The sequence below is a fragment of the Protopterus annectens genome, chromosome 2.part0, assembly GCF_019279795.1.
Source record: "Protopterus annectens isolate FY-2018-M chromosome 2.part0, PAN1.0, whole genome shotgun sequence".
NCBI lineage: Eukaryota > Metazoa > Chordata > Ceratodontiformes > Protopteridae > Protopterus > Protopterus annectens.
In genome coordinates, this window is record NC_056728.1 from 863,399,966 (window position 1) to 863,414,828 (window position 14,863).

At 40.5% G+C, this 14,863-nt stretch overlaps 1 protein-coding gene across 1 annotated transcript in view; it reads left to right on the top strand.

The window, feature by feature from the left end:
- Positions 1-14,863, top strand: part of JAK2 (Janus kinase 2) — a 2,444,284-nt gene that overhangs the window by 2,378,337 nt on the left and 51,084 nt on the right. Inside the window, exon 28 of the mRNA XM_044060357.1 lies at positions 6,107-6,220. Within this exon, the coding sequence (XP_043916292.1) occupies positions 6,107-6,220 (114 nt within the window). The remainder of the gene's footprint in view (positions 1-6,106; positions 6,221-14,863) is intronic.

Below are 14,863 nucleotides of genomic sequence, written 5' to 3' on the forward strand. Positions count from 1 at the left end.
GAAAGTGAATATAAAAAGTGTATTTTCTCCTCATATCAGCTGATCTTGAGACTCTTCACCTTGCAATGGATTTGACCGATATCAGACTGTCTGAAATATATTGTAAAGTAGCATCACCTTTTCTCTGTGCACAGTAAACTCTGTTTTATTATGTTTAAAGCTGATAGTTTGCCTGCAATTGAAGTCTGCAGAGAGAATAGAGTCAAGGAAAGCTCAAGTGCAGTGTCTTAAAGAATGATAAGGAAAGGGGCAGCAGCTAATGTGTATATACATACAGGTATACATGCGCATATTATTAGCAAATCACTCGAAGAAAAAAATATAGCAGAATAAATACTAACTGATATAATTTAAACAATCAACAAGCAACAATCCCATGCGATCTGAAGCCAAAACTAGAGAAAAAACATATTTAACAGTACATCTGTCTGGAGATCTTTAAACCAATCCCTTTGACTATTACCCAGCATGGCAGCAATAACTCCTGCCCTTAAAGTTATCAGTGATAGAACTACTAGGTGCCCCACACAGGCCTCTCATGACCCATCACCATTTCCAGCATGCCGTACCTTGACCAATTAAAGTCTGATTACCTAGCGTCTGCCTGTTGTTCTTCTGTTACCTCTCAAGCCAGCATGTTTTTAGGTGCGCTTTTAGTAAAGTTTTGAAGTGGGTGCATGATGGTATGGAGGTAATTGTGGGTGGGAGGGAGTTCCATAATTTGGCTGTGGTGCTAGAGAATAGTGCTTCACCAGCAGAGTTATTGGCTTTAGTGATCTGCAAGTGATTTTTGTTGCTGGATCTTAGTAGTCTGCTGGTACGATAGGGTTGGAGTAGATTCTGGAGGGATGGGACATTTAGTGGATGGTTTACTAGTTTGTGGGCGACATGACCCTTCCTGACCCTTCCTTTAGAAAATACCCTCCCAAAGTCCTTCTACAGCTTGACCTGTTATCTCTTTGCCTTCTCCCCCAAAAATCTGTGAGTCACTATTCTGAAAAAAAAGAATGATAATCAGTTGTATGGATCTTGTTCTAAAAGATCCCATCTTTGCAGCCCGAAAGCAACTCCATGTATTCCCAGGAGGAAGATATGCCTTGTAAACCTCAGAGCCGAGTGTGGTGTGCATCTTTTCTAAGAATTCTAGGACAGATTCCTATGTGGTGTGTGCAGTTCATCACAGGTGCCAGATACTGTACCACCTTTCTTCCTAGCTACTTAAGGAGTTGAAAGGTTTGGTCTAGGTGGAGCATATCAGTATTCTCTATTATTTTGGGCATTTGGTCCCTTAAGTATCTCTTTCAGCTACTCAATTTCCAGGTCTGTGTGTGTGTGCATAATCACTCTGTCCTGTACATTTTCTTTAACAAAGTGGTTTACAGCTTAGACAATTATAAACCACTTAATACTGCTACATAGGCAGTATGTAGCTAAGTATCCTTTTGAATAACTAACTTTAAAAGTTTTTATACACTTTACTATGCCAGACTTTTTTTTGTTGTTAGTACATGTCTTTGAGATTGTGAACTGCATAGCAGCTTTAAAATCTGTGAAAGTATTCCAGACACTCTTCTATAGTGGCTGCTGGCACGCTTTTGCATGAAAGTAAAGCTTAGTAACACTTAGTCACTTAACAAAACCTTGTTATGCAGCTTTCTTATGTCAGAAAGGTGCTTAATGTTGCCTGTTTGACAAATTTGGAATATAATCACAGAGGTGTATGCACTACATAAATTTAAGGGTAACTTCTGTTTAAAAATTGGCTAATTTAACATTTTGCAGAGGTTACAGTGATGAATCCTAGCTGAGAATTGAAGATCATATTAGTACACTAATACACTTTTTTGAGCTTGTTGAGGTTGCCCATTTCCAAAGCCCTATATAAATTCAGATGGAGGCATACAAAAAAATAAAAGGCTTGGATCTAACTGTAGGTGAGTCAGTCTCATTCCCACTTGGTTTCACTTTTCTGATGGCTTTTAGTACTTGCCACTAAGTGAGATTGAGGAATTCAGGTACTTGAGCTTGATTTTACAATCGTTGTTGCCGCCATTGTTTGTTAGGATGCTGAAGGTATGTGAGTGGTAGTGATTAGTGCAGAACAGTGTCCACTTGTTTACAGTGGGGATTTAGAGTGAAGTGAGAGTTAGAGCCATTGTTCTTGGTGAAAAAAAAAACTGTTGTAGTTTGTTTTCTGCTACTTTCCAAGAGATTATTTGATTAATAGCAGTATGTCAAGATAGCCTTCATGGTGCATTAAGAGAATGTTTTCATAAACTGAGAACAGTAAGGGTTGTATTTGAATCCTTGTGGAATAAGTTTGTCAGTTATGAATTGTAATGAGGATTCATGATCTGATTTAACCATGTATTTTCTGTTTTGTAAATCAGGTTAGAACTATCCATTCATTTTCCAGTAAGCCACTTAATCCTTTTCATGGTCCCATTAATGCTGTAGGCTGTTTCTGTAGCAGGTGGGTGAGGATTTTAAAGTTCATCCTGAGCAGTGCATACTTTGCATTTCAGAATGTACCTTTAAAAACTACTTGCTTATCTGTGTGCATTTTGAAGATCAGCAGTCACCATTTTAAAGTTCGTCCTATCATTTTTAAGAATCAAAGCTGTGGATTAGATGGTTATTGTTTATGGAATTAGACTTTGGACGGATTTGAAAGAAACATACTGGAGCAGCATGACTTCTGTTGTTTCTTGTACATATATATTCTGTTACGGTGAGGGTAGAGGATGTTATGGATAATCTTTTCCTAAATTCATATTAAGAAGAGAGAATGGTATTTTTATTGTAGAAATGTGTACACTTGTTGTTTAACTACATTTATTGGTTACACATAGCAGAAAGCACTGAAAATATAGTATGCTGTATGATGTACTCAACAGATGGGTGATTTCTTTTTTTTCAGTATGGGCTCCATTCTTCCGCTAGTTTTATTCCTTTATTTTTTGTGGGTGATGTGTTGTGTGGTAGTGTTATGCTGTTCCATGATTCTAAGATTGACTGCTGTGTTGTTGATGCAGTAGTGCAAAGCCTTATTTTTCTAGGTCATTTCTGTCCCAATGCCTGATGACCATCGGTCACCCCCAGTCTAATTTGTTTCCCTGCCCTATCGTCGTAGAACCTAGTATCATAATGGGGAGAAAGCAACTCAGGAGTGCTGTCTTAACAAGCGACCTTGAGGGTTGCTTGTGCCATAGTCAGTATCTTGGCAACATAGATCATTTCTGTAGCCTTAACCTCACCCCCTGATGGTGACATAAGCACCTGCTTCACTTCAGGGACCACATATTCCCATCTGCTGCATGCATGCTTCTTTGCATATGACAGCAGGACCTACTTTTAATGGCTTGTGTGGCCACAGCCCACACACCCTCCCCTACACTGGCTTCCTAATGCAGCAAACCCACTACTTTGTACCTGGACTTACTGCTAAGCTAGCTAATGACTGCTCCATCAAGAACCTGAGCCACTAATCAAACTTGAGCAACCTGGGCAGTAGTCAGGGCTTTGTCCCTCTATCCCACCAGTTCAGACTAATGCACACCTTTTTGTCCTTTTGTTAAAAGGGAGCAATGCATGGAGGGGTTACTCTGTTGCTTTAAGTTAATACAATCTTAAATGTTATCAATTCATTCAAAATTCTAACTGTTTGCCTGTTAGTAAAGTTATGCTTCCTTGTAAGACTGAAAAGGGGAAAGCTTCTTGGTGCCTAGTCAGTAACTTAATTTGGGGAGAGTTTAGAAGTTTGCAGGCGTCATACTGCTGAATCATTGACAGCTTAGGAGTGTTTAATATGTGCCTTTTGCTGTTTGTCTAGTGAGTTTCAAGGCCTCTGTATTTTTATACATTTTTCTCATCTAGTGGCTAGTATCCACATATTATAAATGCAGAACAGCCTCTTGTCCACTACTGTGAAGTCAGGTGATTCAAAATTAAGGGAAGAAGTGATTTTTTTTTTACTTTTCCTTATCTCCGAGTTTGTTTACCTAAGAGTTCTTGTATTTAAAGATCAGTTGTGTGCGGAGGTTTCTTATTGGGGGGTGCAGGAGTAATGTTTTATGAGTGTTATGTGGTGTTTTTTGTCATGATATTGTGTACTTCTAATAAGGTTTACATATATTGGTTGTGATATTCTGAGTCTGAACTAAGGGAAAGTCAGAGTTTCAGTACAGATCCCAGATATTTCCCACCTAATAACTATTAAATGATAAAAAGAGAGACCACCCATCTACTGTTAAAGGTAAATACCTCACACGTCTATGCTTTTTGTATCCTTTACATGCTTGGTTATGCTTTGCCTTTTACTGTTGTGCTACAGTATATTTTCACTCAAACAAAATTTCAGTTTTATCCTTGACAGGCCACTGGTTTGATGACAAGAGTTGTAAGGTTAGTGCACCTCCTTTATTTAGAGTCAGACTTTTTAAAGTTGCATAGTCCTTATGGTTTACCCCATGAACATTTTGAGATTACTTTTGTTTGGTTCTCCTTTGAGCTGCCAAAAAGAACAAAACAGGAAACATGGCATGTGTATTATATAGCTGGACTTACAGTACACCCATTTGTGTTTATAAGGATGTCTCACTGCTGGCAAGTTGTATCTAGGGACTGATATCTACCTGGTTCCAGTTCCCATCCAGTGGTATGATTTCTGTGACAAGTGATCCTATTATTTGAAGTTCTACTGTGGTGGTTGTGCTAACACAACTGTGTTGAATTGAATTAATCAGTCTTTAAATACACATTGAACAGAAGCGTTTGAGAAGTTAGTTGCTTTTTCTTGCCAAGAGAGCTGAATGTGAAAAAAAAAAAAAACAGAAATAAGTTGAAAGCATCTGCAAATCAGGGGGCAGCAATCAAGAGCCATTTTATAGAAGGCATTAAGTCCAAGTGAAGAGGAATTGCTTGTTAATTCTGTTTACTTAAGGGACTTTATATGAAAGTATGTACCATATAAGAAGGAGGTAAGTCATATTGTGGTTAAATCACTGAGCTGGTGAACAGCATACTGACTCTGTCATGTGTGCCTTCACTCTTGAAAGTCGTACATAATCCAGTGATGCAAATAAATAGAATATTGTAGAATTTCTGAAATAACTTGTATATGAGAAGTATGAACTTAAACTGCTGTGCTGCAATGCTTAAAAAAAAAAAAAAAAATATATATATATATATATATATATATATATTATAGATTTCCTTGCTGTCAAGGAGATGTGTTGTATCCTACAATGGTTACATTGGTAGGTGTCCAGGATGTCCGTAGATTTTTTTTTTTTTTTGGTGAAATGTAAACCAAGACTGTTTGCTTTAGTAATGTTTACTGAAAGTAATAGACAAGTACACAAATGAAGAAAGAGACCTTTGGGTTATGCCGGGGCTTGCATTTTGAAGACATTTTGGGTAGCTGCACGTATTAAAAGAGCTGGTATGAACAGAGGTGTAGCTAGCCATTTCGGTTCCTGGTGCTGTCCACTGATTTGGTGACCTTCTCAGCTTGTAAGATGAGAAACCAAAAAAAGTTTGCCTTTTTTTATTTAAGGAGCAAGTCAGGTCCATTTCTTCCACATCTACATGGTGAGGACCAAACTTATTGCTGTAGTTATAACCGGCAGGTGGTGCAGTTTATGCCATTCAAGGTGGCACCTGACTTCTGACAGCAAAGATGGCAAATGGAGTACCGGTATTTCTGAATGCCAGTGTTACATTTTGGGTTGGGATCTGCGCCCTCTATCATTTTGCATCCAGGGTAGCTGTCCCCTTTGCCCCACCTTAGCTACACTTCTGGGTATGAATTATTTGTCAGATTTGAATATTAACATGTTTGAGGTTTTAGATGTGGGAGTTTAATGTGATAAAAATGAACACAGAGAGCAAGTAGTCAAGTAGTGATGATGCTGTAGTATGTCATGCAAGAACAAAACTAAATATATTGTCAAAAAAACAAACAAGCAAAAAATAAATGTGTTGTGGACTTTTTAGTTAAAAGATAACTTGCTAAAACGCTGCTCTTATAGTTGTTTAAATTGTTTTTCCTGTATTTAACATTGTTCATTCTTTTACTGAAACCCTGTTCTGTATTCATTTGTAGGAGTTTTTGAATATGATGGGCAGTGATAAACAAGGACAAATGATAGTCTTCCACTTGATAGAGCTTCTGAAGGCTTTTAAAAGGCTGCCAAAGCCAGAGGGATGTCCTAATGAGGTATACCTTTGCACTTCAATTCTTCTCTTTTTTATTGTGTGTGTGTGTGTGTGGGGGGGGGTAATAGTTTTGCCTCATTTGGTCATTAAAATGAGTTACATATACTATGATTTCCTTTTATACACTGCTGCGGATATTAACACTTTTGAACTGTGAGACTCTTGTAATCTTGCATAGCATTAAGTCACCCACAGAACTTTGAGAAAGTAGGTTTTCATCTCACAAGGGAGTATATAGTTAGCAGTACTATAGTTGGAAATCTCAACTTTGTACACTGCTATTAACGACTGAAACCTGAACAAAACACGCACACCTTCTCTGATGTTTGCTATATTTCCTGAACACGCAGCATAGATATGGGTGTTCTTGTGTTTTAAATTTTGAATTGGATAATTAGTATTGTAGTGAGCATGCAACACTAAACACACTTACACTAGGCTGCTCTCTCAATTCCACACTGAGTACAGCATTTGTGCTTCTTTTAACACTGTACCCAATGTCTCTCCATTTAAACATTAAAGAAAAAGCAGTCTCTTACTACTTACTTGGCTGTGCATTTTATATACATAGGCGCAAGTATATAACATTTAAAGGTGGTACTCTGATTACTGTTCTGAGCAAAATGATTCTGTTGAGAAAGCAGTATTTTCTATGAAATTTACATGATGGATGTCTTGTTACATGCATAACTTTTAGATGGCAGGCTGCCCATCATGCTTTCACCCCAGTAAGATGGTGGGTGATAAGAAGTGGTGTAATCTTCATCATGTTGCTTGCTAGTAGAAGATGACATTGAGACTACCTAGTCTGCCCTTTAAGTGCGTTTAAAAGTCTACCACCCCTTCACCCCTGCTTTTATCCTCCTGTCCTGTGCCTTCTTGGATGCCTTCATGAATTCCCTGTCCGTCACATGTGCTGATCCATTCTGTGTGTCCTCAGCTCTGTCTGTGAAACAATATTTTTGCTGAATGAGGGTGTAGTTGGTCTCTACAATCTGTTGCTGTAGCCCCTCCTCCCTCATTTGTCCTTCCTCTGTAAGTATTATCCTTTCAAATTTCCCTGCCATTGTTTCATCTGCCATATCTTTTCCCTTTTGTCCCATCTGTTCACTACTAGCAATAGCTCTGGCTACTTTGTACAGATTTCCTTCCCCCTCCTTCCACTGCACCTTTCCATTGGCTTTTCTCTGAAGTCCTTCCAGTAGCCTGACATCTATTTCCTAACGTATCCTCCCAAGCAAAATAAAGTGCTCACAGGATGTGGTCTGGTAAGGGCCTAGTAGAAAAAGATAATTACTTCTTTGCTTCTCGAGTCTGTATGCCTGAGGGTATGCCCAATCATTCTGTATTTGCTAACAGTGCCCTCTCATTCTTTTCCTGTTGGCCAAATTCAGATGTGATCAGCATTCTGAAATGCCGCGCCTATTTTTTTGCCATCCTTTCCATTCCTGTCAGCTGTTAAATTCCAGTCAGGGTGATTGTATCCCAAGTTCATTACTTTGCATTTATCTGCACTGATTATCAACTGCCTACTTTCTTCTTACTGTGTCAACATTTCCAAGCCATCCTTTAGACTTTTGTACATCATCCAGTGTTGTTCCTACCTTGTGTATTATTAATGAAGAGGGTTTGTCCTGTTTTTCTTGCTTCAGACATATCTGAAGCACACACACTGAAGAATACTGAAGCCATAACTGGCCTTACTGCACTAATCACTCTTATTACTCTTGACTAAGTTATTCTCAGTACAACCATCTGAATCATACCCTTCAGGCATGCATCAGTACTTTCATGGCTCTTGGTCCTGCACCAACCTCTTTAGTTTCCTTGCAACCGCTAATGTTTATGTAGGTCAGTGGTCTTGATGATATCCAGGTAAACCCTCCCATCAAGTTTACGTGTAACAGTGTCAGAAAAAGATGTGTGAACACATTTTGGCTGCTGATTTGTTCTCCAGGAAAGCAACCAGCTATCCCTTTGTATGTTGCCATCAGTTCCACAACCCCCGGCTGATTCTTCACACCTGGAATGTTATGGCCTTCTATTTGTCTTCTCTAAATTTTGGCTGTCAACTTTCTGCCTTCATCAGCCTTTCTGAATTTTTCCCCTAGATTGTTTTCCTTTTATTCCTCAACAGCACTCATCTTTGTATTGGCAGCAAAGAGGTTGATATGGTTCTCTCATCCCTCATATATGTCTGAAGCAGTTGGAGAATTGACATTTTCTACTCTGGCAGTCCCCTTCCTTCTTCCTGACCTCGTCCCTTTCACCTGAACATTCTGTGAACTAGTCTTCAACTGTACAGGAGTCTGTTTCCTCAGTCTGGATCCTACACCTCCAGTTTTTCTTGTAGCATGTCTCTGGGACTGAATAAAGGGCCTTGGTGAAGTCCAAATAAAACTATATCTACTGGTGCTTCCCTGTCAAGTCCTCTTGTAATCCTGTCATAAATCTCATAAAATTGGATCAGTTTTGGCTAATAGCTCCTTCTAGCAATGAATTAGTGGTGATTATTGTCTCCTAGGAAAGCAAACAACCTTTCCCACAGAATTTTCTCCGTACCTTTTCAAGTGACTGCTATTAGGGAACTGCCACATAGATCCCCAGATTTATAGTTGAGTGTCCGAATCACTAAACTGACATTCTTATGTGGTTTCACTGGAGTCCTCCTCTTTGTGCCTTTTCTTTAAACTGTGTCCACAACTGTAAGTACTCCATTCACGACTTGTATCCATAACTTATTTGCTCCATCAAGCATTCTCTTTAACCTTAATTAATCCTGGACTCTCAGACCCTTTTTAGTGTAGTCCACTCTCCAGAAACTCAACAGCATCATTTTATATTACCTACATCCATCCGTCCCCCTCCCCACTCTAAGCAACATATTATCACTGTTGGCTAATGATGCATTTATTTTGGACCCCCCCCCCAATTTGATTAGGGCTACATGTGGAATTTTGTCCTGCCTGGTACAGCCTTGTATTAGTTCCCTCAAGATCCAGGACCTGAATCAACACCCATTTCCTCTCTACTCTGAAACTTGTAACATTGCAGTCAATTCCTGATAGATTCATATTGCCATGGGGTAGCCTCTTCCTGTACTACTACTTTATTCTCACCTGAAGATTGCCATTCTCCATACATGAGTGTGGGTGGCAACAGTCTGAATCAGTTCAGTGGCAGTCCCTCTTTTCTCTGCCTTAATTACCAAGCACTTACCTTAGGTTCTACCCTTGCCTTCTTCCCTGAGTCCTTTCAAAATGTTCTTCCAGCTTTTTTTCCTTGACATCTGATGCCCACCTTTATGTAGGTTTGTATTCCACCTTCATGCCTTCATTCTGTATCATTTCTGAAAAACTCCTTTCCAGGAACCTTTGTTTCTGTAGTATCAGCAGTGTCCCATTTATGTGTATCTGGTATCAGTATTTGTAGATCTCACATTTTCCTTTGAATTGAACATCTTTGTAATAGCCCCCTCAAGATCTACTACCTCAGTTAGCTCCCACATCCTGTTTACTCTGAAGTTCAGAAACTTACAGTTAGCTCCTGACAGAGTCCTGTCCTCATGAGTTATTCTCCTCCTACACAACTGTTAGTCTGTCCTCAAGCCTGTCATCCTCCCTCCAAGTGTTTGGATATCTCTTTGAGCATGTCCAAGATGGCGCAAGGCCTTTTGATGGAAGAGGCTGACTGCACTTTGGTAAAAGAAGACCTACAGAACGGAATAGAAATTGAGGTTTCTGACGTTCCTGACAAAAAAAGAGAGAGCAAGCGAATTTCAGCCGATTCTTGCTGCTAGAATTTTGTGAGGGAACAGCATAGATTTGAGCATGAATCCTAGTTGCTCTTGATCAGGGTTTCACTTTACTTCATATAACTGCTTGCAGTCTCTTACTAGGGCAGTTTATGAACTAATTATTGTGTTTTGCACTTAGGTTATTGTTTTCAGGCAAATTGTGATTAACATTGTGAGAAAGCTTTTGATAGGGCTGAAAAAATGTAGCTAAATGTTTTACCTGCATTTAGATGGGTTCAAATGAACTGTGTCATCAAGGAAAGACTGCAAAGGGGTACCTTAACTGAAAGTGTAAACAATATTGAATATTTGTTAGTGTTTTACTGAACTGAGTAGTCTGAATAAATTTATAAGGACCGTCTGATGAATGTGCATGCAGTATTAAAGGACTTTAGCAGGCAGAGATGGTAATATTGTTGGTTGATAGTTTGACAGTTTAGTTTATCCTCCTCCTTTAGGCGGAGGGACTGCTAGTACAGCTTTTAAGACATATGACACTTGTCTCTCTCTTATTCATTTTCTACTCCTACATGCAAAGCTGTCATTATATTGAGAAATATGCTGTTGAAATAGGCAGCAACAGAATTCAGGAAAAAAATTTCAGTGAGGCCCAGTGTAGTTGTCTAAGAAAGTAACTGAATATTGGTCATCTGTCATCTCTTTTCATTTACATGGAGAATCTGCATCTAAAGTTATTAGCACGGGATGCCATGGCCTCGGAATCTAAGCCAACTAAGAGCAGCCCAGCCTCCTCTGGATGTCTCCATGGGGTTGGATGAAGAACCCGAGCACCATCGTTGCCTACATCAGCTGACTGTCTCATTATCCAGGTGTAGGCCAACATAGGGTTGCCTTCCTGCAAGTCTGCCGAGGCTGTACCTATATCTGCTGCAGAAGTGGAGGGGGAACCGTGTCTGATTGTACTGGAGTGGCCAAGGGGGATTCCCCGAATACTTGTTAGGGAAGAGGTGCCTGGTACCCATATTGAATCTGGGCAGAGGTCCAAACCTCCTAGATTTGTTAAAGCTGAAGCAGTACACCTGGTATGTGACTCCCTGTGGTTATGAATCCACACAAGGACTAGCAGGATTTTAATCAGGAGGTTTTCAGTGGTCTTATGACTGGAAAGCCGCCTCAAGGACTATCTGTTTCTGCTTCCGTTCTGTGATATTCTTCTCCTTCCAAACATCCTAGGGAATCTGATTCCTCTGAAGAAGAATTGGATTTAGACTCTCTGGATAGGAGTCATTGACATAATCTTCTCAAATCCACTCTCGTCTTGCTCTGGAGTCTGAAGAAGATGATTCACTTTTTCTTGATTCCCTTATGGAGGAATTTTCCTTTGGGGATACTGTTTGTATGATGGAACACTTTAAGTGGGATTGTTCCCAGGTTTCTGACATTAAAAAGAGTTACTATGAATTGTTGCAAACAGATTCTCCTGGGCTTTCTGCGGTCACTCCAGTATTGGATTCCCTTTTGGACACTTTTTCTTTGGCTTCTCAGGGCCCTGATTCCCAGCCTCCTGCCCCTAAGAAGCCTGACAGGTTCTGTAAAATTCCTGAAGCTCAAAAGTTTTTATATTTAAACTCCTTCCTCTGAACCAGCTATTTCTTTGGCTACTGATAAACCTAAGTTGCTGTCCTCATCTAAGCTTTTACCTTCTGATAAGGACAGTTGTGCTATGAAAAGGGATGAAAAAACGGTCTACTTAGCTTTCAGGGCCACTAACTATCAGACCCATATGACTAGGTATGTACTGCTCATCTTTCTAAACTTGGGGGTGTTCTGACTGATGTGCCTGATTCTGAGGCAAAGACATTTGCTATTTCGTTTTTGAGTTCTGCTTCCCAGGTGGCACTTAATTCTATTAAATGTTATATCAGTGCCTCCTCTAGGGCTGCCGCATCTGAATCTGTGATGAGAAGGTACTCTTGGATGGCCTTCCTTATAACTGTTGTAGTATTCTGTAGTCATGGGATAGCCTGTCGAGGATAGCCTAACATTTTTTGCATTTAACTTAAGGCCATGACTTTGGCACCAGTCATTTGTTGCTGTGAGACCCTCTTGCAGTATGTTAACATCATTTGGGGAGTCAGTGATATGGGAGGTTGGCATAATGGTTAAGGTGTTTACCTTAAAGACATAAGGTACAAGGTCTGATTCTCACATGAGGCAATTGGCTAGGCTTAAAATGGCAAAGACCAAGACCAAAGGACAACACCACAGCCAAACTTAATATTCAAACCACATTTAATACGATGTTAGCGCTTTTATTTTTAAACTTTAAAAATTTCTTCAGACATAAATTTTAAACAGAGAATGCTTCTTAAGTATCAAAAAGAGGCAAGTCATGTGATCGCTAGCCTCAGATGAAAAATTTAAAGACATATCCTCATATTATATACATACATAAACAATTTGTGTTTAAAAACTGTAGGCAATAATAAATAATGCAAAAATTGACACCATAAGCATAAAAATATTCAGATAGCCTATGTATGTTGTCTAAGTACTTTAAAAATACATTCCTTTTAAAGTCCTTGTCTAGTCCTTCTAGCATGTCGAGGGATCAGTTGCTAGTGTCCTCTCCTGCTCAGCTGGTGAATCTGGGAATATTGAGGCAATGTTACAATTGTCTCATGTACACGGACAACCCTCTCCTTCTCCCACAAAACACAAATACATGCGAGAGATGCAACTATATAGCCAAACTGGAGGCTGAGCTCTCTCAACATAGGACTGGCAAGACCAGACAGGAGGAGAAGGTAACCACACACACACCACAAACCCAGTCTCACATAGTACTATCACAACTTCAAATCATACACATAAATACACAAAGACATACTCGGAGGCTCTGATCAAAAATCTACCAAAACAGCAGAGGCCACCAAAGCAGACACTCAAACAACTGCCACCACAGGACACAACACATGCAACACATAGACCATATAGTCAGTGTGTCAAACAGTCACAGCCCTTAAGGCCAAACACAATGCCAGACACACTCGTCATTGGTGACTCCATAGTCAGACACACTGACGTCCCGCTCACCAGATTGAGTAAGGAGAAGGTCACAGTAAGCTGCCTGTCGGGCGCTAGAATCCACCACATAACGCAAGCACTCAGGTCTCTCAACAGCAGGTACAAGTACGACTCTGTCATTGTCCACGCTGGTGTGAACGACCTGAGACGTACCTCCCTGGACTACATGAAAAGAGACATAGAGAAGCTCTCTGATTATGTAGCCCAGGCAGGTATGACCCTGACCTTGAGCAGTATCCTACCTTCACCAAGAATGATGCCACAATACAGAGACAAGATGATCAGCTTTAATAATTGGCTTAAACTCTGGTGTCATTCAAAGGGGATCCAATGTCTGTCTGCCTGGGATGACATGCTGGACAAGCCACGCTGCTTCGCAAGGGACGGCTTGCACCTGTCACCCCTGGGCTTCCGGATATTGCAAAGGCTCTTGCCACCCCCATAGTGCCTTTTTTAGGCAAGGCTCAAATTCTAAACCTACCACCCTAGAACATAAAAATGGAAAAAAAAATAAGGGTAATGCTGCTCAATGCCAGAAGTCTCAACCTCAAGATGCACGCACTCGAAGCCCTTCTCAGTATGGAGAACATCGATGTCTGTGCTGTGACTGAAACCTGGTTCAAGGCTCCCGAGAGCACCCCGGCACTAACAGGTTTTACCTCATATCATGCGTTCCGGCCCCAAAATCCGGACAACACCAAGAAAGGAGGGGGGGGTGTCTATATTCATCAAGGACACCCACACCTCAAGGTTGGTGGCAACACACGATGCATCAGAGACCATCCAGGTGCAATTAACCATAGGCAAGACTGCTCTGCAATTTGTAGCATGTTACAGGCCACCCTCTCAATCTCAGGAACCTCACATAGCTTTCCTGAAAACACTGGAGGGGATAAATGTATCTCCAAACACCATCATACTAGGTGACTTCAACTACCCGAATATAGACTGGGATCACTACTCAAGCCCCAACACTCTAGCCCAAAGGTTCCTAGAGTTCATAAACTCAAATGCCATGGAACAACTAGTCACCATCCCCACAAGAGGAGAAAACATACTAGATCTCATCATCACGAACATGGGGTCACAATGTTCAACACCGAAGTATACCCCTCACTGGTGAGATCAGACCATAAACTAATCTCACTGGAAGTCCACATCCCACCCCCACCCGAGATAAAAAAGACCACAGTGAAGAACTTCTCAAAAGCCGACTTCACACTTCTAAAGACTGGTGTGGTCTCTTTAAGGCCCCGAGCCTGCGGAAACCATTACTCAAGCCGCTGAATCACTTACAAATGCCTTCTACCAGCACCTACAGGACTGCATGGATCAGGCAATCCCAAACAAAACAAAGACTCTTTGTACCAAACGCAAGCGTCCAGTCTGGTGGACCCCAGCCATAAACAAGCTATACAACAAAAGGAGGAAGCTACTACAAGATAGAGCAAAATCCTTAAAAGGGAAGACACCTTTGATCATTATAAGTAAAAAAAACTAAGATCTCTCATAAAATCATCCAAGGCAAATTTTGAGAGAAAAGTCGCTAAGGACTCAAAAGACAATCATAAGGCCTTCTTTAGCTATGTTAGAAACCTGGGAGGAAACTCCCAGATATGCTCAGAATTAGTTCAAAATGATGTAAAAATTACTGAACCTACAGAAATTGCCAACATACTGGCTGACAGGTTCAGTGCAAACTTCTCCCCCCCTCAAGGTGAGATATCTATACCAGAGGATTGTAGCCCCCCAAACATCTCTAACGCTCAGGTGAGAACTGCTCTCTCCAAGGCAAAAAAC